Genomic DNA, 25,575 nt, shown 5'->3' with positions numbered 1-25,575 from the left:
TGAAAAATGATATGTGTTTATCGGTTGAAATGTGGTCACACTCTCCATGATCTAGCTGCATGATGACATGTTTTATTGTAGATGGGAGGAGAGGACAAGCGTATCGCCTTTGTTCTTAATTAAATAAAACAGCCCATGTTATCTCTGCCATGATGGAGCTGAGTCTCAAGGACCTGTTCTTGCAACAGTCACCATGCCGTCCTGTTCTTGACACATTTATGAATACTGTTATTATGAATTCTGCTGTTTTCGCCACGTGCACAGTAATTACTTGTCTTTTTAGTCTATGTCATGACTAGCCAACCGCTGAGACATTAATCTGCCAACTACTTATGAAACTTCCTGGGATGTTCAGTTTGTCCCATAGACTTCAAATAGTCTGCCATGTTGTTGCAACTTGATTTACCTTGACAGTTGGATATGATATGATTGTTTATTTATATAGCGCCTATACACAATGTGTTTCAAAGCGCTTCAAGGCAAGGGAGGGGACAAGGGAAAATACAACCACATTCTTACAGGCCATGAACAGTAAGGATGTGAAATTAACTATCGTACTCGGCCTGACGACATTTCAGATAGTGCAAGAGCTAAGACATAGATAAGGAAGGGAGGGGGAAAGTGGGAAGGAAATGGAAACAAACAGGCGACTACCGTACTAGGCCTGACGACATTTCTGGTAGAGCCGGAGAAAAACAAAAGGTGAGGGAGAGGGTGGCGCAGAAAGGGAGGGGAGGAACAAAACAAGCGACTAGCATACTAGGCCTGATGACATTTCAGATAGTGCTGGAGGGGTGGTGGGGAGGGAAAAAACAGTAATGGAAGGGTGGAGGAAACAGATGAGGTTGCTATCATATTAGGTCCAGGGACCATTCTGATAGAGTAAGTGCATAGAAGAAAGTAAGGGGAGGAGATAGGAAAAGGGAGAAGGGAAAGGAGGAGAGAAAAGAGAGTAAGCAGTCAAAAAGAGTGGAGAAGCAAGAGTGAAGAGCGAATACAATTGCAGAGGTCAGTAGTAACACATGTTGCAAGCGAGGATACAAGATGAAGATGGGAACAGCATGATTCGGGGCCACCATGAGTACAAGATGCAAAGGAAGTCAAGCATAAGAGTTGAGAAAGAGTGACGCACTGTGAATGAATGAAGTCCATAAAAGTCAAATCCAGCTTTGGCCACAAGACAGTGATGGTGAAGGAAGGCACCAGGTGGGCGGGGCTTGCTAAGTGGTGAAAAAGAGCAGCAGGCGGGAAGGTACCAGGTGGGCGGGGTTTAGGCCAGGTGACCTAGATCCACTTGCACCTGCTCCCCACAATGGTAGCTGCCTCAAAGGAATGTGAGGTCCAAGACCCCGCAGGGGAGGGTTACATGATGGAACATGATACCATTGTGGGGAGCAGGCGCAAGTGGATCATGTTCCATCATGTAACCCTCCCCTGCGGGGTCTTGGGCCTCACATTCCTTTGAGGCAGCTACCATCTAGCTGGCCACACCATTTTCCTGAATTAAAGTATGTGTTCAAATAGCGTACTTAGCTGGATACTCTCTTAAAGCTGCAGTGTTTAATTCTCTGCTGTGTTTGGTACAGTTTTAAAATGGCAACTGCTTGGCACGTTGTTTTCCTCTGCAGGACATATTTATTTTGCATTTATTTTGCTATCTACCGAGTTCCTGGTGCATGCATATCACATTATATTTCTCCCTATGGGTATCAGCAACCTTATCTGCCTTCAGTTGTTCTGCCCTACTTGTGTAGTGATTCCCTATCTTTTTTTTAAATTTTTTATTTTTATTTATTGTGCAATAGCCAATTTGACTTTTAACACATTTCAGCAAAAAATAACAATACGCAAACCAACAGAAATTTACATATTCTAAAAACAACAGAAGCATCATGAATAAAAAGCAAAAAAAAAGAAAAACACAGTAATACAAATCACTATTAACAATTCAGTCTAAAACTAACTTCAGTTCCCTTAAGCACCTTACAACCTCAATTGATAAAGCCGACTCATTCCCAGAAGATAGTCTTGCCCCAAACTCCTCGGAATTAATATAAGACTTATCATGAACAAATCTATTAAAATGGCCAGCCCTAAGGCTCCAGGTCCCAGAGCAACTAGTGATTCCCTATCTTATGTACACGCCTTCCTGTCATCTAATCTATTCTATTTAAAAAAAAACACCAATTGTGCAAGCTAATGCCTTGTCTTTTCCCTATGCAAAATATCTATCCTTTCTGCCAGCTGCATTGCCAGGAGAATTTAAAGTGCAGTTTCAAATGTGTCCTTTATTATCTTATAATTTTGTTTCTTCTGGGGGAAGGAAGGGGAGTAGAGCCTGAACATGCTTTCTAGTCAATAATTGCCCCACTACATGAATCTCTCCATAAAGGACTGGGGCCTGTTCCCCTCAGTTATACAAGGGCCAGACCACCTCCCACCAATCCCCCCCTCCAGCATCCTCTGCCAGCACTTGCCCTTGGGATCCCTTTGCTGAACTATCCCAACTTTATCTTCCTGTCCACTGCACTCCTCCTCCCCTCTTCCCATCTTTCCACTGGCACTTGCCGCCTCGGCCCAACAAGCACTTGCCCATCCCTACACATGGGGGCCGCCCACTTCTGCACTTCTCCCTCTTCTCCCCTCCCCCCAGCACTTATCACCTCATTCATGCACTTGCACGGTGGAATTGTCACAAGACCAATATAATTGTTTCTTTGTTGTTGTATTCTTATGATTTCCCATTTTGCCCCAACCCCCTTTTGTCTTGTGGTGCCTGGAAACAACTATGTATATGAGCCATACAAATGTTCAATAAATAAATAAAACTATTTCATCATCTTCCCCCCCCCCTTACCAACATTCTCCCTTTCCAGCTGTGCTCTGGAAAAATAGTCAGCCAGCCTATTCTAAACTCCGGGTAAATACTCCAGAGCAATGTTATACTCCTATACTTGCATACACATCCTAGCCATTCTTGCCATTGCTTTCATCATCCCTCTCATCGTCAAGACCTCCACTAACGGTTTATGGTCTGTCCGCACCACAAAAAGTCACCCTCAAACAAACTTCCTGAAATATTCAATCCCCTACGTGCACGCCAACACAACTCGCTCCTGCAACACATCACTTTGGGGATGCCTCCAGACTTCACTCTGGCCTCCTTCCTCTCCGCTCATTGCCAAAATGAGGTAAGTCACACTCAGAGACGCAGGGAAGTTGATCCTTTTTTAACTGGAAGGCCCCATGGTTAACAATCTGCCACAGCCACCGCTCCAACATAACTGACCCTCATTCCAGGTTCCAGGGGAGAACCTGGAAACAACATAGAATGCTACACACCTCCACCATAAAAATGCCATAGCTTATGTTGTCACTAAACCGATATACCAGATCCAGCTACGTGTGTGCAGCTGAGCTACAGGAACCTCTTTTTAATCTCTGATAAAGGGGAGGCAGTAAGAGCGGGGGTGAACTGACGGGTAGCCACCCGCGGGACCTTCAGGATGCCACCAGCAGCCACCTCGTTGTGCATAGGGTTTTCACCAGACTAATTACGCCTCTCGGAATTTGTTGGCGGCCCCATCTCCTAATTCGATGGTAACATTACCTTCCTGGGTGGAGCAGAGACCAGGATGAAAGCTCTGCTTGCACCACTTTTCCTAAATTGAAGCCTGAGTGATATGCGTCATGGCAGTGCAAATATTTGCAAGCCTTAAATATGCAATCAGAATGCCATTGATGGCTCTATCAACAGCAGAGTGGTAATACGAATACACAACTTCTGTCAGAATGGTGGAGGTAGCCAAACCTTTCTCTGTATCCCCAGCTAAGGGTGTCTTCAATGTATTTGACTTTCTCTCACTGACACCAGTTGGAAAAGGATGTATCCATTTACTATCTTACAAACTTGCAACGAGAAATGTAACTTAAGTGCCTTTATGCTGTGGCATTTAGGCACCATGTGTTCAGTGGGGTAGGTGGGGAATGGAATGTTGATGTGGATAATTCTGAGATGGGAAGAGGCATAATGTGGTAGTGGCAGGTACATGAGAGGTGGTTGCAGCAGTGACACTGGCCCCCGAGTCTGTGTTGCTCAAAATTAAAATAAAGAGCGTTTTGTAAATGCATTTGTAACAAGCTTTTTGTAGGCGTTAGTGTTGGTTTCTGGATGGGTGGATAGATGGCTGGAGTTGGATTGTGCGGATGAAGGATGGATGATGGGTTGATGAGCATTTTTATTTAGAGTCTGGATGTCATGGTGTGTATAGATGTGATTGGGTGGCTGGCTGTGTATATTATGGGGGTTGGACATACCACGCAGGGTTAAGATCTGAGGGGTAGAGAAGTGGGACTGGGGCAAGCAACAAGGTCGGTTTGCGGGTGTGGACCAAGCCAAATAGGGTTGGGGTGGGAGCAATGAGACAAGCTGTGAATGGTTGGTTTGTGTGTGTTTTATGTTTGGGACATATGTCAAAGGGAGTTGGTTTGTGTGGAAAAAGCAGGGTGTTTGGTTTGAAGGCACATTCCACAGTGGTTGGACGTGTAAGGGATGTGCTTTTGGGGGCGCAGTTTTTTAGAAAGATTTGCTTAAAGCCATACAATTTACAGTTGCTTCTGGAGGGTAACACATAAAACATCAAATAGTTGCCAGGCCAACCAACCGTACGCAGAGGCATTACAGGAAACTGCACCCATCATTCCTAATGTAAAACATTTTCATGATGGTTCCCACAGTATATGAGTGAACAGCCACTCTTGAAACTGCTCCTGATGGCTTGTGTTCACAATGTATGGCAGCAATGCCCTGTAATATCAGTTCTTATGCTCACTTAGTCCAGATATGTGGCAGTATTGGCTCAGAAAACACTTTCATAATGCAAAGTTTTATAACAACTTATTTTTCCGTATGGCCAATGTGAATACTTTCACGATGGTATGTCTGTATACCAATATATGCCAAACGTATAAATTGATAGCATACTGCCAGTGCAATCACCTCCTCCCCCGCAAAGCAAACACACACACATTCACTCAGTCACTCACTCAAGCACACACACTGTATATCAATGAATATAAGCATGCATGCAAACTTTTTTTTAAACTTTCCCTTTCATGTGACTGCAGTGATCATGTTCTCTTAGCTCTTCTTACTTGTGTGCAGCAGCTCCTGTTGGGCCTGGAGATTATCATTTGGTTGCTTTGCAACACTGATGTAGCAGGTGCATGTTGCCTGACTGACGCAGATCACTGCCACCAGTCGTAAATGCACAATGACTGCCTGCAATTTTTTAGCACTTTCCCACAGCGCCGAGGAGAGGCCAAAAGTGGGGGGCAAGAGGGTTATAGGGGCCTACACAACACACTGCTATGGACCACACTAGAATTTGCTCAGTCAATAGTGGTCTTTATATTTTGGGACTTTAGTTCATGTGCAGCAGTAAGCATATCTCTGACCATCATAAACCGTCCCACTCACTACTACAAAATGGCTGCCTGCTGTACCAGAGCTTTCTTCAGGATGCATTATTTTTACAAGGTGGAGCAGCAGCCTGACACCAGGGCCCAACACTAACATGTATCTTCATGAGCAAAACTTGCTCTACACCAGCCTAAAAACTGCACTCAGCAAAGTAAAAGGTAGAATTTTAAATCATGTGGGCAGGAAAGCAGAACGCTATGTGTATTTTTTCTGGAGATATTAGGCTAAGTGTTTGAAGATGGGAGAATTGGAGGGGTTTTAGAGGAACTACCACAAGGATTGATTTTTTAAAGACATCATGAAAAGTTAATCATTTCCTATTTTCGAGTCTAGTTTATGCTCCATTATATGAAGAGTGTTAAGGAACTACTGAAAGGTGTATGTAATATATTGACTATGTTTCTGCAGGGTCTATGACAACGCTACTGCAAATGCAGCCATGCAGCAGGCCTGCACACTCCTGCAAATAGAGGAGCATCTCAGCAAGAAGAACAAGGATAGATTCCAAAGGCACATCAAGGAGGCCTGCTCCCCGGTCACACTCTTCTATGATGATGATCTCACGAGCGACCAGCACGATGACCTCAATAAAATCACTTTTCAAATTAAGGTACAGTATAAAGTCACTATAAATCTCATCCCACTTCTGCATTGCAATTAGTCCTAGGTGAGCATCAGCTTGTGAGTGCAAAGCAGTTTTCCTGATTCATTCACAAGAAACAGATTGTCAGTTTCAGCATCAGTGAAAGAGGTATAGTTGTAAGCACCTGGTCTGACACATGCCCAGTTCAGTTTGAGTTAATGATCTGTAAATAGCTCAAATGGATAACAGTCTTGATCAGAACGCTCAGTGTAATCTTGGGATGGCAAGTTTAGGTCCCTCCATAGGGCCTAATAATAATAATTACGAGTTTGTCGATATTCCCCCTGAACTACTGCCAAAATTGATTACCATTACCCCGTTACCGCCACTTGGTCCCATGGCTTCACCATGGGATTACAAGTGATGGCATGGCGTTGTAAATCCCCATTTTCGGAGTCCGTAGGACTCCATTGGGATTTTGGCAGAACTACCTCCGGCAGTAGTTCTGCCTTGGTAATTCGACTGAAAATTGGCAGTAGGGGGGTCAGATCTACCTCCAGATTTTTGCTGGAGGTAAATTGGATGCCCAACCACCAGTCTCGTAGTACGGCGGAGCGGGAATGTGGCGGTAACAGAATTACCTCCCCATTCCTCGCAATTTTCCCCACACTGCCAACCTCATAATGAGGCCTTAAGCCTGGATTGTAACTGATGTGCTTTCAATAACAGCTATTCAAATTATCTATCCCAATGCAACTCAAGTTCATTCCCACCCTTCGCCTACTTTACGGTGAGCACATCTAGCCACTGGCCATAGGCTGCTCTGCTCCGTCTGCAGTGTGACTCTGCAGTGTGACTTCTCTTTGACTCTCTGACTCACCCTGTGATTTTTTTTCTTTTTTTCCATTTGTACTGATTTGTAGTGCTCTGGCAAAATTTCGAATCTACGTGTATTTCCATCTGTGCATTTCTGGCAAGATGCTTTTTTATCCTGCATCTTCTGCACAGCTTTGCCTCCGGCTAATTTGATCCTTGGTTGCTAGTCACCCTCTACCCTCCTGCCATCTTCTGTCTTCCTTCCTTCTCTTCATCATGTCTGTCCCTTCTCTTCTTTCCCTCCCCTCATTTATGTTAAATACTCTTGCACTATCTGAATCGCCATCAGGCACGTACGATAGTTTACCTGTTTCTTGCCCGTCCCTTACCCTCTCTCCACCCCCCTATATTTCCACATTTATGATACAAGCTCTTACACTCTCCGAAGCGACGTCAGGCACGTACAATAGTTTTGTTTTTTGGTCTGTTAAACTGCCTTAATGCATTCTACAATGTCATATGTCTGTTCCATTATAAGACATTGCACTTGTACATTCTGAATGACTCAAGGCACCAGTAAGAATGTGTATTACTTTTTTTGTTCCCTTGTTCCTCTCCTGCATTGAAGCGCTTTGAAATACTTGTCCTTTGTGTATAGGTGCTTTGCAAATGACCAATAAATAAATTAACGTTTAAAGAAAGACTAGGGATGTCACTTCACCGAGGTCACAATTTGTAACCTGTGCATCATGTACAGAACGCGATAGCAGATAATTATTGGTCTCAAGACTACCACTGAAATGCAAGGTATCTCATGGCCCTTCCGTTGTTTCCTATTTTTTTCAACCTCTATATTCTCCCTTTACTGAAGCTTTAAGTCTTTTGGGGAAACTGCCTATAACTAAGAAGATTATACCCATTTGATCGTTAATTTTTTTTCTTCATAGTAAAAGGGAGCGGACAATTGACAGAATGCCTTGCTACATCTTGCTATTCAGAATTTGTTTGTGGTGTCTTGGCTCCGATCACGACATAACAGATGTGATTCATATCAGTTGATGACGCCAAAATCTTTGTAGCAGAGACAGTTGAAGCTGGCATTCAGGCGATCCTCGCTCAGATCGATGAGAACCACTACCTCAAAGAAAAGACCATCCCAAGGAAAATTAGTAGATTGGTTTCCTGAGATAAAAAAAAGAGGTAAAAAAAAGCAAAGGAAAAGATTGCACTGCCGAAGTAATTTGCATGATTCCTCCTCATCTTCTTCGAGAAAGATGAATAAAAGAACAAGATACTTAGACGCTCTTCATTGGACTCCTCTGCTGATAGGCAGGTAAAATGTTCTTCTGAGTTTGCTGCGCTAGAGAAATGGGAGGATTCCCATCTATAAATTATGGAGATTTTTTTTAAAAATCAGTGCCATCTGCCTCCACTTTGGAGCCGAAAGCAAAAAAGAAAAACAGCTTGATGCAACTGACAAAGCCGGTACTCCAGCAGAGACTCATCCCCTGTGCAAAAATGCTCATGTTATGAAGTCGACGTCGTAAAGGTTTGAAAAGGCCCCAATGTCATTGACGGCCATGACCGTCTCAAAATTCTCTAAAGATGCACCATCACACCCGCCCTTGGTCTCGCATTTCGATGTCCCTTCGACATTGAGATACGTCCCGCAGATGAGGAAAGAGTTCATGTCCTGTTTGACAGGGATTTTACGACAAAAAGTGTGATCAAATTTCATTTGGCTTTTAGCCTTTAACATTTTCTGACCTTCCTGAGGACTTTTTCTCAGAGGACAACAGGATTCACAACTTATCAGCTGACCATCAGGACACAGGTGGGCTTGACACCTCTCCGAGGTAAATTATTCTTGGCAGGATCATCATGCTCACCCTAATGCTGCCTATTGATCAGTCATGGGGAAAGTAATTGAATCTCTGGTATGGGATCCTCTAGTCAACTACGCCAAAAAAAAAGATTTAACTGATGTCTTAGATAAGAAGCTGAAAGACCCAGTACTTCCAATCCATGCGGCCCTCAGAGACCCCTTATTAGAGGTATGGCAAAAAAACTGCTTGGTGCCAGTAGTACAGGGTGACCTTGTCAAGAAATACAAACCAGCATCCACAGAGCCTGTATTCTTGTCAAGCCATCCTAGTCCAGAGAGTTTGGTTGTTCAAACAGCCACATCAGGGGCAAAGTCTGCTGCATACGCTTCCCTGCCCTCAGATAAAGATGGCAAGAATTTTGATACTATGCCCATTACGATTTTTGGCTCAGGCTGCATGGCCTTGAACGCATTTAATGCATAATGTGCTCTAGTGAAGTACTCCAGCAGAGACTCATCCCCTGTGCAAAAATGCTCATGTTATGAAGTCGACGTCGTAAAGGTTTGAAAAGGCCCCAATGTCATTGACGGCCATGACCGTCTCAAAATTCTCTAAAGATGCACCATCACACCCGCCCTTGGTCTCGCATTTCGATGTCCCTTCGACATTGAGATACGTCCTGCAGATGAGGAAAGAGTTCATGTCCTGTTTGACAGGGATTTTACGACAAAAAGTGCGATCAAATTTCATTTGGCTTTTAGCCTTTAACATTTTCCGACCTTCCTGAGTCCTTTTTCTCAGAGGACAACAGGATTCACAACTTATCAGCTGACCATCAGGACACAGGTGGGCTTGACACCTCTCCGAGGTAAATTATTCTTGGCAGGATCATCATGCTCACCCTAATGCTGCCTATTGATCAGTCATGGGGAAAGTAATTGAATCTCTGGTATGGGATCCTCTAGTCAACTACGCCAAAAAAAAAGATTTAACTGATGTCTTAGATAAGAAGCTGAAAGACCCAGTACTTCCAATCCATGCGGCCCTCAGAGACCCCTTATTAGAGCTATGGCAAAAAAACTGCTTGGTGCCAGTAGTACAGGGTGACCTTGTCAAGAAATACAAACCAGCATCCACAGAGCCTGTATTCTTGTCAAGCCATCCTAGTCCAGAGAGTTTGGTTGTTCAAGCAGCCACATCAGGGGCAAAGTCTGCTGCATACGCTTCCCTGCCCTCAGATAAAGATGGCAAGAATTTTGATACTATGCCCATTACGATTTTTGGCTCAGGCTGCATGGCCTTGAACGCATTTAATGCATAATGTGCTCTAGTGAAGTACTCCAGCAGAGACTCATCCCCTGTGCAAAAATGCTCATGTTATGAAGTCGACGTCGTAAAGGTTTGAAAAGGCCCCAATGTCATTGACGGCCATGACCGTCTCAAAATTCTCTAAAGATGCACCATCACACCCGCCCTTGGTCTCGCATTTCGATGTCCCTTCGACATTGAGATACGTCCCGCAGATGAGGAAAGAGTTCATGTCCTGTTTGACAGGGATTTTACGACAAAAAGTGCGATCAAATTTCATTTGGCTTTTAGCCTTTAACATTTTCCGACCTTCCTGAGTCCTTTTTCTCAGAGGACAACAGGATTCACAACTTATCAGCTGACCATCAGGACACAGGTGGGCTTGACACCTCTCCGAGGTAAATTATTCTTGGCAGGATCATCATGCTCACCCTAATGCTGCCTATTGATCAGTCATGGGGAAAGTAATTGAATCTCTGGTATGGGATCCTCTAGTCAACTACGCCAAAAAATAAGATTTAACTGATGTCTTAGATAAGAAACTGAAAGACCCAGTACTTCCAATCCATGCGGCCCTCAGAGACCCCTTATTAGAGCTATGGCAAAAAAACTGCTTGGTGCCAGTAGTACAGGGTGACCTTGTCAAGAAATACAAACCAGCATCCACAGAGCCTGTATTCTTGTCAAGCCATCCTAGTCCAGAGAGTTTGGTTGTTCAAGCAGCCACATCAGGGGCAAAGTCTGCTGCGTACGCTTCCCTGCCCTCAGATAAAGATGGCAAGAATTTTGATACTATGCCCATTACGATTTTTGGCTCAGGCTGCATGGCCTTGAACGCATTTAATGCATAATGTGCTCTAGTGAAGTACACCCACACATATTGGGCAATGGTTGAAGAAGCAGCATAGCATGTAGCATATGGAAAAAGAATGGAGCACTACCTAAACATTTTGCAGACAGGAAGGAGGTGTTATGCCAAGCTTTTCAGGTTCGCCTAAGGCGCTTGAGCAAGTTCCTCAGCAGAGACAAATTCAAGATGATGGAATGTTCACAGATCCTCTAGGCTCTGGTACTTCAGGATTGATTGGTGTCACTCAATCTCCAGGGAGATTACTTCAATGTGCCGATACATCCCAAGCACAAGGAGTACCTGAGGTTTGTGATCAGTAGCTCCCACTATCACTATAGCTACCACTATCGGGTCCTGCGGTTCGGGCTCATCTCCACCCGAGGGTCTTTCACCAAATTGTTTTAATTTGTGGAAGCCAGTCTAAGAAGGGATGGGGGGGTTCCACGTCTGCCCTTACCTGAATGATTGGTTGATCACGGCCCGCTCACAGGAGTAAGCCCGGGAGCACCTAACCTGTGCAGGCCACTTCCTACACAAGCTGGACCTCCCCCTCAACTTCAAGAAGCTTCCGATGACACCCTCACAAATGATACAGTTAATAGTAGCAGTCTTTTTTTGGGAAAGGCTTTCCCACCCAAGGGTGGGTCTTTCCACATCCTGCAGATGGTCACCAAATTCCAAAATGCCCAGACTTTGCCAGCCCTGGACTGTCTGCGGTTGCTGGGTCTCATGGCATCCTGCATTTTACTGGTGCCAGAGACCAGGCTGAGGATGAGGTCACTTCAGTGGGACTCACATCTCAGTGGTGACAGTTCTTGGGCAACATGACAGACCTTTTACAAGTCCAGGTCAAGGTCTCACAGGATCTACTGTTGTGCTCCTGTAGGGAGAACGTGATGGTAGGAGAACCTTTTGGGCAACTCTGGTCAGAAGTAATCATAGTTATGGACGCATCACTGAAGGGCCGTGGCATGCATCCAAACAAGCCAATGGTGAATGTACTATAGTCTCAGGCAGAAAAGGAAAATCACATAAACCTCTTGGAGTTGGGGCTGTAGAACTAGCACTGATAGCCTTTTTGCCTTCCATACTAGGGTAAAACTGTCCTGATCATGATGGACAGCACGGTGGGCATACACTACCTCAAAAAGAGAGGGAATGTCTTTGACATGTGTAGGGAGGCAATGCAGCTCTGGTTTTCAGGAGTGTGTACGATTTCAAAGTTTGTAAACGTTCTGTCCATTGAAAACAATGGCACAAATTCCATAATGAGTTACAGCTAGGTAAGAAATAGCTTTAGCACACCGGTGCAGCCAAAGAAGCCATCAAAACTAAAGAAAACCCAACATTGAAATACCAGCGTTAGCCCCTCTTTTGGACAGAATGGTTTGTGGCTCATATAAAATATTTTAAAGATTTGTTTGAAGGTGGCAATTGGATGCCGTACACTCAACTTGCACGGATGTATGACATGACAGACTGTTCATTTGCTGAATATAGGAAATTGAAGATTATAATTTCAGCTTGTGTTGAGGTGCCACAATTGACTATTCAAAGTACCGCTTGGGCAGCTATTGAGATATGCTCGAGTGCAGCACACCCTGCTTCCACCATGTACGGATTTATGAAAGCTAATCGGAAAGGAGATCCAAGGCTGCCGACGATTTGGGCAGAGGAATTAGGAGGAGATGTTGGCTTGAGATGTTGGCAGAAGTGCTGTGAAAACACTCGTCTGGTGACTTTGGATTGGGGCCTCAGAGCTTCTCAAACAAAATTGCTATTTAGGGCCTATTGGACTCCGGAGAGGTTGTTCTGTCAGTCTAGAAAAACGGATACCTCTACTTTGTGACCGCAAACGTATTTTGGTGGCCGTGGGCCAACCGTCTCATGCACGATATGACAGCATATAGGTTTTCGAGTTTGCCAATGAACGGCCATTTTGATGTAACAAGAATTGTCATTTTGTTTTCTAACCATTGCTCATTGCTTTCTGTTCCTATTGCTTCGCAGTATATTTTCCGCTTACACTGCTCGACTGTAAAACATTGTTGTCTGCACGTAAGAAGGACAAGGCCACAGGGCCGTGAGGATAACAAGAGTTCGCTGAAACACAAATGTAGTAGGCGCCAGGAAGAATGCCCGGCTCCCTCCCGAATGTAGCCTTGAAGCAGAGCTGCGGGGCGTTTAATCATTTTGCAGCTGCCAGCCAGTCTCGTTATATGGTAGAATATGTTATAATAATACTTCTAAAGGCTTGAATTATGCTTTTCTTACGGCCCCCCTTTTCTTAGCCCACTAGAGCGTGTCGGCTCCCAGGACACGAATAGCACCTAATAGATAGCAAGGTTTGGAATGCAACTCTTCCCCCCGTATGTAGCTCGCTTCCAAGAACAGAAGCGCGGTGTTCTATTCAACAACTGAAAGATGCCTCCGCACTCACAAATTGCAAATTGTTCGAGAATAGATGTTTGAAGGTGTCATAGTTGTCGGAGATGTCCATCATCACACCAAGTTCAAAGAAACCCAATAAAAGGGGGGTGTTAAACATGTCATAGCTGATTGTTGGATATGCATTTTGTATATATGTAACTGATGTACGTAATTCACGCTCTTGCGTCCCTCGAGGTCTAGAGATACACGTCGCGGGGAATGAGACCGAGTTGGCCAACTGAGACTTTTGCTTTGCAATAAACCCTACCTTTGGGAATACAACCTCATGTCTGGCGTATCTATCGTGTGTGGTGGCTCGCTTTGTTTCCATAGACGTTAGGGACCCCTAGGGGCCCCTTTCAGTTCAGGAGGCAGCTGTTGGACACCGATCTATGTTGGAGGTGTAAATGTTCCAGAGTTTCCCTTGGTCACTTGCTTTGGTCTTGCCCCAAATCAATGCAGTTCTGGGAAAAGGTTTGTGAACGATTGAGTTTAGTCTTAAACATTGCAATTCCAATGAATGCCTCTTTATTCATTTTAGGTGATATTTCTTTGCTGGATGAAATTGACTTTGGCAGGAAAGTTTGGTTCTTGCGCGCATGCATGGTTGCTAAAAAAATAATATTGAGGTCTTGGAAATCAAGTCATTCCTTTAATATTGATGATTGGGTGGAGGAGCTTCTTACTGTCTCAACGTATGAAAAAGCCATTTTCAAGAACATGCATGAAATTGACAGATTTTGGGACATTTGGCGCTATTTTCTTGATGTCTATGGTTGAGTTGGGACTTTCGTTCAAGAATGATGTATCCCTAGCTTTGTATATTACTGTTATGTATATTTACTTATAGTTTTATACAATGTTTTTGGAATATTCTTGTATCTGCTGCATGGTTATAACATTTGTGATTTTTTTCTGTCTCTGGCTTCGATGTTTTCTTTCTTTTTCCTTTCTTCGTTTTCTTCTTCTTCTCTCCCCTTCTTACACTTCTATTCTTTCTCTTGTATAGGGTATTTAGTGGTAGTTTATGATGAACTGCTTAGTATGTTTTGGCTTTGATTGACTAGGAGCATGATTTAAAGATTAATACCATATTTTGTTATTATTTGCTGTTGTGAAAATAAAAACAAATTGAAAAAAGAAAACAAAAAAAAGAAGAAAACCCAACGTGACTCCTTTGGAAAGCTCCACTTCAGGTCTCAGACCCAGCCAGATGGAGAAGAATGAAAGAGTGAAGCAAAGCAGGGTCTGTCCAATGGATCTCAATGACAATGTGCTGGTAAAAGGGCCTGCAAGGCCTCTTTACTCCCAGACCGCAGGAACCCCTGACCATGTTTCCAAGGAATATATCAGGACCGTATGATCCGGGGACAAGTACATGTAGTGTTAGTTACTGAGGACTTGGCTCAAATATGGCGGCAGAAGCAACTACAGGGACTTTTAATGCGCTGAGACAAGGGTCCAGTACTAAATGGCTTTAGCCCTTTAACAGCAAAGACCCAGGAGGCTGACCTTTCAGCGAGAAGCAGCAGTGATGGGGAAAGTACCAGGAAGATGGAGAAAACGAACTAAGTGCATCCCGAAAGCTCAATGATCAATAGGACAGCCAGCCAACAAACATCGATGCCACAATGGGCGCAATGACTAGAGGCGACACAGGATGGCCTAAGATAGAGCTGAGGTGAACTAGTGGCTATCTAGACTACCTCTCTTCTAGGCCAGGGAGACTCCATCTCTCAAAGTGCTTGGTCCTGGAGGACTTTTCAGGGAGACAGAACATCAATGACCAAGAAAAGACCCCTGCACGAGACAGCCACTCCAGCCGGAAAAGAGGGCTGGGAGGATGAGGGAAAGCCACGCAACAGATTCCAACACACAAACAAGAAACCAGGAGCAGACTCTTGTAGAAGAGGCTCTCTAAGTGACTTTGCAAGACAGAAGCAAATACACTTAAGGAGTCCCTGCTACAAGTTGTTGCAGTAATCAATGTTGGAAGATCATAGCCCTAACTAATGCTGTTCACACATACATCCATATTCTTTTTAGGAAAGGCAGAAGTTGGTGATTTTATTAATTTGTGTTTCCCATCACCAGAGCCCTGCCAAACAGAACCTCCAACGAATTAAGATTCTATTGCATGTGTAAATGGAGGGGTAATTAAGGACAAATGCACTGTGTTGTCATGGGACTTTGAAGACGTGTTCGTCTAATATGGAGTCTATTTTTACCATTAAGGCTGAGTTCTTTTAGACCATAGGTGGTGCCATAGCTTATTCAAGGATGGTGGGGAAATGCCCACTGCATTTTATAGTTTACTCTGAACCATTGGGAATAACTGACAGTCAATAGAGCAGGTGTTTTCTTTAAAATAGCACCCTCTTAAAGTAGCATACTGGAGGCGCAGGTAGGAAAAGCAAACTAGTGTTCACTTATGGTCTCTTTCAGCAGAGCATTCATGCCATCACCTTTACACCAGACTCACCAAGCATACGCTCAATGCACAATACAGCACAGGCCATTGCAATCCAATGTGTCAAACTTTTTATTTCTATTTGTACTTATTTAGACCCACATTCCAAGCTTGGCCGTAGTTCTGTGGAATTACCACTGAATTACTGTCAAATGGAATTACTGTTACAGCCACTTGGTCTGGCACATTTACCCCGGGATTAAAAGTGGTGCTAGGTGGTGTAAATCGCCATTTTAAAGAGTACATAGGAGTCTATGGGGATTTCGGCAGAATTACCACCGGTGCTAATTATGCTGGTAGTAATTCAGCCAATGTTCCTGATTTTTCGGCGTTAAGATGGTAAAAGTGGATTTACCTCCATTTCAAGGTCAATCACCGAGTTTGGCAGAGTGGGGAAAGTGGCCATAATTTAATTCTATTACTGCCACTTTTATACCTCTCTGCCACACTCGGAATGAGGACCTATGCACATTCATCAGGACAATTTCACAAGAGTGTGCCTCATAATAATATATAATAATTTATAACATTTAATAATATTATGAAAAGAGCATTGAAGCAGATGGTGATGGGGAAGGTATAGGACATGAAATAGGGACAATACTTACAAACGTGGGACTCAGAGCAATATACAGGGTCATAGACAAGTGCAATATACTTTTGTAAAGCTGCCTCTCTCCTACTGGTCACTTAACAGAGCTGTCCCCCCATGTCCAGGAGGGTGGTGTATGTGATTCCTCCAAGATGGACCTCTCATTGCCAGTCCACTACTAAGAAATGGGATTGAAATGCACGGGTCTATTGATCAAATGGGGGCTTTCTGAATATAGGTGTAACCTACTTTACTTTATTTTAATTCATTTGTTCAAGCGCAATCAAAAAGGCCCGGAGGCATGCGGGCACCTGGAAATAGAGTCCCGACAAAGATGGTAATGGACAAGACAATCCGACTCAGACCTACAAGTAACTCCTAGGGCTAGGTGGCCTCCTACCTGAATAAGTGAGTTTTTCGTTTTTTTCTTGAAGCTTTCGAGTGACAACATCTAAGGTCCAAGGTCAGAGCATTGCAGCTCTCAGGTTCAGCTACCCAAAATACACTTCTGTTGACAAGAGCTAAATTGGATCTAGGAACTTCAAATAATTTGAGGTCATTATATCTCAGAGTCCTAGTTATTGCTTTTTTGTTAAGGCTATCAGCCACGTAGGGAGGGTATTGTCCAGCTAGGCATTTAACTGTAATGGTTAAAAGACGAAATTCTATTCTTGCTTCAATCAGTAACCAATGAAGGATTCTCCTAGCATCGGAGACATGATCAAATACTGCTTCAGGCAATCACTTATTACTTACTGGGAAGAAAAGGAGGGGGGTTGATGGAACAAGAAGGAGACATGGTTGGTGGGAAGGAGACCAAAAAAGGAACATGAACAAAAGGGAAAAGGATGCATCCTAACCTAGACCAAAGCCTGCACACCTGAAAATCAGAGAGTACCTTTTTTATATATACTTTGCCACAATCAAGTGCTGGGCAAAGCATTCTAGTGGAAGGTTGACAGAGAAAGGGGCCATGATTGTCAGCATCTTGTCACTGACTTGTTAGCCACGCCTGATCCGAGCTTTTGATGTGGAGTCAGGCATTCAGTTTGGTCTTTTATTGTTCCGACTTCCTGCCATATTGGATTTAAAGGCTGAACACCTCTTCTCCTCTAATGTCACTTCTTCTTTAAGGTATTTAAAGAAGCTCACAATCGTAGGGCAACAAGATCCAGAACAATGCCTACAAACATGTTAAAAATAAAATAAACCCTTTCGACCAGAAAATAGACCGAAGATAAAACGTTAACAGTTTCGAACCACATGTACATGTTTGCATCTTCTCTTTAAAAGTATTTTGTTAAACATGCTCTTCCCCACCACCCATAGGATCACGAAGCATTGTATACTATGATAGAAACATAAAAAACAGAAAACAAACATTAAATAAATATGTAAAAACAGGTTATAAACGAATTTACGAATAGAATAATACAACGAAGTCAGAAAACACTGTAAAACAAAAGTTGGATCAGAGTAAAACATGACATGGAAAACAAGAAAGAATATCTAATCAATTGAGGTACATGTTCCAGCCAAACGGAGAGTACATTTCAAAGTTAATGATAGCGAGATCCAAAAATATGCATCTGCTATAAACAAGGCCTGTGTTTGTCTCAAATGTAAAAAGACCAGGTAGGGTGACATTATGAGCAATTGGATTCCAGGTTAAATGATGGGGAACACAATTATGAACCACAGGGTGGCATCAGTTGAAAAATGTTGAAAATATACTGTTCATTTAGACCGAACCATTATGCATAAATACGCTGTTCAACTGTAACCTAAGCAACAGTTTAACACATGTATGCTACCACTGTCGTCTCCTACTGCACCTGTCCACTTACTGCTCACCTTGGGCCTCATTACGACCCAGGCGCTAAGTGGTTAACGGCGCCGTAAAAGGCTGCAGCGCCGTTAACCACTTAGCGCCTTACTAAGAGGTCCCTTTGCGGGACCAGCCGTTAAAGTAAGGACCCGCAAAGGGACCTCGCAAGCAATTACGGTACTGCAATTTGTGGTACCGTAATTGCCGCCTTCCCCATTCCCATTGAGCCCTATAGGGGAAAAATGGGAATGGGGAAGGGCCATGGTGAAATGGGGAAATACCACCCCGCCAACCTTGGAATGGGGCGGTATTTCCCCATTTCACCATGGCGGACTCGTTACAACACCGGCACCAACCATGGTGCTAATAGCGCCATGGTTTAGCGCCGGTGTTGTAATGAGGGCCCACTTGTCTTTGAATGGTCCCAAGTTAAGTTTTCTGTAACAGCGCCACGAAGCCCCAGGGCCGTTGCGCGCTTTATTAATGCAAATAAATAAATAAATCAGTCTGAAGCTAACATCCAACGAATATACCCCTTTAGGTATGCCTTATCTGGCACCAGAGGACGTCCGATGAAGAATAACGGGGCACACATAAAACCCCCTTACTTTATGAGCTCATTGCATGTGCGTCTCATGCCTCACACAGGGGCCGCGACAGCCACATCTCCAGCTATGAGACTTCAAGGCCTAACGATGGTGCCATGCTGGAAGCGATGGTCAATCCTCAGAACAGTGCTCTAAGTGGGCAGGAGCGGGTGGGAGCGGTGCTCCTCTACTTTTAGTTTTACTGTTCCTATACTTTTATTTTAAAAAGAAAATGTTCCTGAGTGGTTTCGTTGTAAAATATAAATGTAGGAAGAAGTTGAAACTTGCACTTCAGAGCACTCCACTGAACATTCCCTTAAGCAGCAGGTGTGTTTGTTCGGGGTTTGGACGGCACGTGGCAGGGGGCGTGGCAGCGGGGTTGGTGGGGCGTGGGAGGAGGCCAGCAGGGAACATGCTTCCACTTCTTTGACCACTGCCTCAGAACTATCAGTGTGGCACTCATGTAGCCTTTGCTTAGCCACGTGCACTGCTGACTATTTGCAGGGTGTGCGCTAAAAGAAAGGGTTGCGAGGCTCACCTATCCAATCCAGGTGCTGACATGTGTATGACAGAAGGTCACAGAATCCAGACCCAATCGAACGGATGTGCAGGTTTTTACAATTGCTAGAGAGACTTCTGTGGGACAGCAGGTCACAGGCCATGATTTCTGTAAAAAAGCGTTTTAAAAAACATACCAAACAGATCCCCCTGCTGCAAAACCGGAGAGTAGCCGGAATGCCACAGGAAACATTCTCATCACTACTGTTTAGAGGGATGCAGCACTCACAGCAAGAATCTGCGTGCACGCACCTGTCACACTCTCAGCAAGAAAGCATAGTGTCTTAATGCACCAGCTACAAGGACAGTCCCCAGGTCGCAATCCTCGCAGGTTAGGGATAGATAATAATCTGGAACAGCGGTGTGTGCAACCACCGGTCACAATCCCAGTACGATTTGATGAGTGCTGCGTCACTGCGCCCAGGTAACTGCTACCTGCAAGGGATGTGGTTTACTGCCAGAGCAGGTAGCGAGCTACTCCTCTGTGGTGGTCAGCCTGAATACCTGCTAGAAACTGGCGATAGAAGCGCACGCTGTCTCGCTGAAAGCGAATTGAGAGAGCAGATGGTGTTGGAGGTGGTTCTGCTCCTCCTTACATGACTCATTGTGGTTGACTACCACGTCTTCAACCCCAAGATGTTGATGAACCCGGGCGCCGAATTAAGATGGCCCACAAGGCTGGAACTGCAGGAGCTCTAGAGTGAATTGATTGTGGGGCAGTGGCACCGTCGGGTTTGTCCACAGTCCTGATGGAGAGTGTTACAGTCTCGTCCTGCTCCCCACGATACCAGTGCTCATCTAGCTCCCCCACGACACCTCAGGAATTCCAGGCACTCGGCATTCAGACACAAACAATACACAGGAGACCAGAAGAAGAGAGAAATGGGCTGTAATCACACACACACCAGCACACCATTGCATGGGAGGGTGCTCATTGCTCTCCCCCTCCCAGGTCTGGCTTATCCTCACTTACAGTGGAGTAGTGGAATCAATATTCCACCCATAAACCAACACGTGTAATGCATGTATGATAACAGATATGCCGATTTAGGAGAACAAGAGGAACATTTTGCAACTGTAGGCTGCTTTTTGAGAGGCAGGCTCTGGCAGCCTTGGGATTTGAGCCTGTATGTTCTCAGGAGAGGCTCTTCGTGCCCGGCGGTCTGAGGCATCACAGCATTTCACAGCTCATCTGTGCTCTGCTCTGCGACATCACTTGTCATGGATGTTCAGCTGTTAGGCCAGTCTCTTAGGCGAGTCTGTAGGCCAGTCCCTTTGCATCTGATGTATCTCAAAGAAACCAAAAGAAAGTACAGTGTCAGGAATGGTAACAAAGAGGAAAAGGTATTTCTGCACGTTAGATATTGTTAGACTAAAAGCACTGGTAAAGTATCTTTGTATAATATATTGTTTTCTCCATTTCCATCATTATATCAAAGATCCCAAAATATAGCAAGTATTAACATGTTGTTTGCATGCAATATGCCTTGCAATGGAAGTTGTATTGTATAGTCTTCTTAATGGAGTATGCTGAGAATGCAATAACCAGCATAGTGGTAAAAAGAATATTGGACCTTACTATAGGGATAAAAAAAACCTTCTTTTCATGGCTATTTGCCATAAAGGGGTTCATTTTCTGACAGGCGAGGCCGACAATGTAGGCATAAAAGTAAGGTGTAAGGTTTTTAATCCCCCGTTTCCCATGCTTTCTTCTTCTATCTTGTGTGTAAACTTGCACCCTCATTTTAAATGGGGTGGAGCGAGAAATGGTGATGTAAATTTGAGGTGTAATGCATTTATGCCCCCATTTGCGCTCTGCCCATGTTTGTGCTGGCATAAGGACACAGGTGAAAGGTATGATCCCCACTGTGCTCACCTCCTCCTTCTAGCGTGAGGATTTTGTTTTACTCCTGCATGAGATTTATGCAAAATGCAGAGTAAATGCAGAAGTTGTACGGTCAATGTCACCTGTTTTTACACTTTGGTTTTGCACTCTGTTTTGCAGAAGGATGTATAGAGGGGATCCAACATCAGGTATGTTTTAAAGTTGGCGGTTCCCTCCAAAAAGAACGTCTAGTAAAAGGGCCTCCATTATGCAACCATTGCAACCCAGTAACACTATGGTTACCTTCTATAATAATCAGGGAACAATAACTCAGCCTAAAAATGAAGTTGTATAATGAAGAGGAAAAAGAATGAATCGTATACTGAAAGTGATAAAAAATTGTAAAAGAATACTTTTTTAAAAGAAGAAAGGGAAAAGACTATGTGCTTCATTACGAGGTTAGGGTATGTCATAGATGATCTTAAGAGCACACTAGCTCTCACAGAAGGTTCAAGGGTTTTTATTAAGATTTCTTCAAAGGGGCTCACTAAGGACCGTCCCTCTCTCTCTCCTCTTCCGTGTGCTTTTCCCTCCCTAGCCGTCATTAGCGATCAGTAGCCCCTACTATCTGCTAGAGGACTTGACCAAAAGACTAGGGCATTTACTTATGGATTGCTTCCTCCACAGATTCCTCAACTTAAATATATCTTCCTGCGGTGGAAACATGTTGCCTGCAGGGGGTGCCGTGCAGCATTGGCATTGAAGTTACTCAGCGCTCTTCACAAGCAGGCCTGGAAGCGACGTCAGCATCGATTAGCCTGCACCAAATCCTGCGTCCTCAGTTTCGTTTTTCTGCATGCTCAGCAACCTTACTTTACTGGAACAACTTTGCACCTTGGAAATGTATCTCACGTTATCGCAAATGTGACTTTTGTGGCATAATATCAACCCCCAAGTACTCTAGTTTCAAAGGATGTGAGGTCTTTGATGCCAAAATGTCACTTAATGATCCTCACAAGGTATACCGCTGGTGACTTGACTCTGGTCACAAAGAGACAGACTGTGTTTCTGTGACAGTCGTTGATGCCAAAGGCATTAAAAGAGAGAGAACATAAGTTAGCTCTCCGACAATCTTCGTCCAAATCTCCCAGTTAAACACCCTCAATAAGAAAATCCTTCAACGATAAGGGCTCCAAATCGACAGAAAGGAGAGAGACAAAAAAAACACAGAAAAGGGTCCTACACACGAAGTGACTCCCATCACTAATTTCCGTTATCATCCAGGACAAAAGCACAGACACTCATCGACGGACTCCACACCTGACAGATGGGTACGGTTCCCATCCAAGTCTGTCTGAGAGGCTCAGAGAAAAATGGGAATAATATTGTTTGAACATTTTGAACTTTTAAATAAGGCAGTGATTGGCCTCCACCTCAGAGCCAAAAAAGAAAAAGAAGGCAGAGCTCAATGACCCGAAAAAGTTGGCAAGGAATCCAAGAAAGACTCATCCCACATGCCATAATTCCTGGGCTTGAAATTGACGTTGAAGAACCATTGAACGACGTCAACATCATTGACATCTGCAACTCCTTCAACATTCTTCAACCCCGTACTGATGCTCTTTTCGAAAGGACCCGTCGATGTCTATCGCGCCCCCGTCGATGTCTATCGCGGCATCAGCCTCGACTTCACAATGCATCCCAACATTGATAAAGGAGTTCATGAGCTCTTTTCAAAGCATCTTCGGTGAAGAAGGGACCCAATACCAATCAGCTTCAGGCCACTAATGCCTTCAACTTCTCCAAAAGAATGTTTCTCGCGAGTCGATTCCTCACCTGAAGTTATGTTCGCTCATCAAGATCCCTATGTCCATCCTAATGCATTCTACAGGAGAGTCATGGGTAAGGTTTTTGAAGCCCTTGGGTGGGGTTGCTCTGAGAAAGACGTCAGAGTACCACACAGATATTCTGTACAAGGGTCTTCCAAAGGAGCCAGTCCTTCCATTCTATGCTGCTCTTAAGGATCCATCACTAGACCTATGGAAAAAACAAACCCTTCTCTGCACTAGCAGTGCGTAATGACCTGGTAAAGAAATATAAACTGACATCTACAGACCCAGACTTCTTATCAAGGCATTCTAGCCGGAAATGCCTGGTGGATCAAATCACCCACATCAGGTACCAAGTCAAATGCTTATCCTTCCTTGCCCCCAGCAGGACCGGCATAATAAAAAAAATAAGATGCCCTCTAAAATATTATGTTTTCTTCAGGTAGCATGGTTTTAAAGGCCATCAATGTGACATGTATACTAGCTAAATACTCAAACACCTTGTGAGCTGTGATTGCAGAAGCAGCAGAACACATTCCTGAGGAGGAAGGGTTGATTTTATAAATATTGCTACTGATGGGAAGGAAGTGACGTGCCAGTCACTTCAATTTGGGTTGGACGCTTTTGACTGTATTTGTAGGACGATGGTTACAAGCTACATAACACAAAGGTTCTCCTGGCTCAGGAAGTCTGGCTTTGCCCTTGATGCCCAGGTGAGATTGTTGAACATGCTTTTTGGTGGGGTAAATATTTTTGGACCCAATGATGATAATTGCCTGGAGAAGCTGCAAACCTCTAAAGAAGCAGCAAAATCGTTAGAAGCTGCAGTCCAGCAACAGACACTCCAATGTGCACCAGAGAATTGGAGGTGCAGGCTGTTCGTGACTACGGCACCTTGAGCCAAAGAAAAAGAGGACAAGCACCTGCAAATCAAGGACATTGGATGTTTGCAAGACCTGCGAAAGGTTGAGATGGTGTCAAGTACCAAGTCACGTCGGGACTGGGTGTGTAGACGTGCTGTTTATGTCCTGGTTCTTCCTTTGTTCTCCAATATTCCTGAAGATGAGGAGTGTGACGTAGGGGCCAACCACCATTCCCCCACCTGCAATAGTACTTCAGATCAGGTCCCTGGGTGCCAACTCCTCACGTCACGAGACAACTACTCCTAGAAATACTTGGGGAAGGGACAGCTGGTTGGTAATAGCAAAGCCCCACAAGAATGCAGGGAAGAGAAAAGGGGTGAAAGAGGGTCAGGCAGAAGGCCGGGCAAAGAAGGAAACAAGGGGTCAAGAGACCAAGTCAAGCAAGGGAAGGAACAAGGTAGATAGCAAGGACCAATAGAACTAATGAGCACCAGAGCCAAACCGATGCTCAGCAACTCACCAGAACAAGCGAATATACGGAGCACATTAAGACGCATCCGCTCCACTCAGAAGAGGAGTTATATAGGCCGCTGCTCCCATAGAACATTCATTACAGCAGACGTTGTTTCCATGGTGACATGGGGTAGCAATGCACAGAGCTCCAGTGCAGAGGAATAGTATTCTGGTCCTGCGTATGCGCACTGGAACGTGAAATGGCAGCGCCCGCTATGTGATTGCCGCGGGGGTGCTGACTCCTTCATTGTGAGTCAGCAAAGATCAATTACCGGAAAAGAGTCAGCGGTTCATCTCATCCTTAACCGCCAATGTGGATAGAATTGCCAGGTAGGTTGCTGTGGGCCATGGCAGTGACAGGCCCGGGCCATGACAGATGGAAATCCGCACAATTCTACATCCTCCTCTTTCCCCTCTGGTGTAGCAACGGAACCAAACCCAGGATTTCTCACACACTACTCCTGTCGGGAGCATCCGGTGCAATATTCCGCAGAATGGTGCAGTATTACTACAGATGCATGGGTGGGACAGGTGGTTAATCAAGGGTACTGCCTCCCCTTCCTCAAACACCCTCCACTGTATCCCCCTTCAGGACCTAGGCCCGCTATTCCAGCAGGAGATTGTTTCTCTGCTGGAGAAAGGCGCACTAGAATTGGTGTCTCTAGAAGAATTGAATCTGGGATGGTATTCCCACTCTACTTCCTGGTACTGAAGAAGGAAGACGACTGCGAAACATTTTGGACCAGAGGCGCTTCAAAAACATCCCCAGGAAGGACAAATTAAAGATTGTAACACTCCTCCAAGCCTTAGAGTTCCAGGAATTGTTGGTGTCACTCGAGCTGCAGGACGCTTACTTCCACATGACCATATGATCATATATCACAAGCACCGGAAGTACCTGAGGTTTGTGATAGGCAGTTCCCACTATCAGTTTTGGTCTTGCCGTTCAGGCTCTGCTCCGCCCGATGATCTTCACCAGATTGCTGTCAGTGGTCCAGTTTGAAGAATTGGGATTCATGTCTTCCCTTACCTGGAAAACTGATTTATCAGGGTATGTTCTTCAGAGAAAGCTCAACAACATCTCTCCATATCTGCCACCTACTGCACAAACTGGGCTTTTCCCTCAATTTCAAGAAGGTTAAAATGGCACCCTCACAAACGTTCCAATTCATCAGAGTGCTAATTCCGAGGATAGGGCTTTGCACAGCCAGCAGA

At 44.5% G+C, this 25,575-nt stretch overlaps 1 protein-coding gene across 1 annotated transcript in view; it reads left to right on the top strand.

Moving 5' to 3' along the window:
* LOC138498349 (transient receptor potential channel pyrexia-like) overlaps window positions 1-8,741 on the top strand; it is a 738,095-nt gene extending 729,354 nt beyond the window's left edge. Inside the window, exons 15-16 of the mRNA XM_069622140.1 lie at window positions 5,891-6,092; window positions 8,631-8,741. Of these exons, the coding sequence (XP_069478241.1) occupies window positions 5,891-6,092; window positions 8,631-8,741 (313 nt within the window). The remainder of the gene's footprint in view (window positions 1-5,890; window positions 6,093-8,630) is intronic.
* The last annotated feature ends 16,834 nt before the right edge of the window (window positions 8,742-25,575 follow it).

Source organism: Ambystoma mexicanum, chromosome 5q (assembly GCF_040938575.1).
Source record: "Ambystoma mexicanum isolate Mex_15411 chromosome 5q, UKY_AmexF1_1, whole genome shotgun sequence".
NCBI lineage: Eukaryota > Metazoa > Chordata > Amphibia > Caudata > Ambystomatidae > Ambystoma > Ambystoma mexicanum.
The sequence above is the reverse complement of the archived record's forward strand: the minus strand, read 5'-3'. Positions and strand labels throughout refer to the sequence as shown.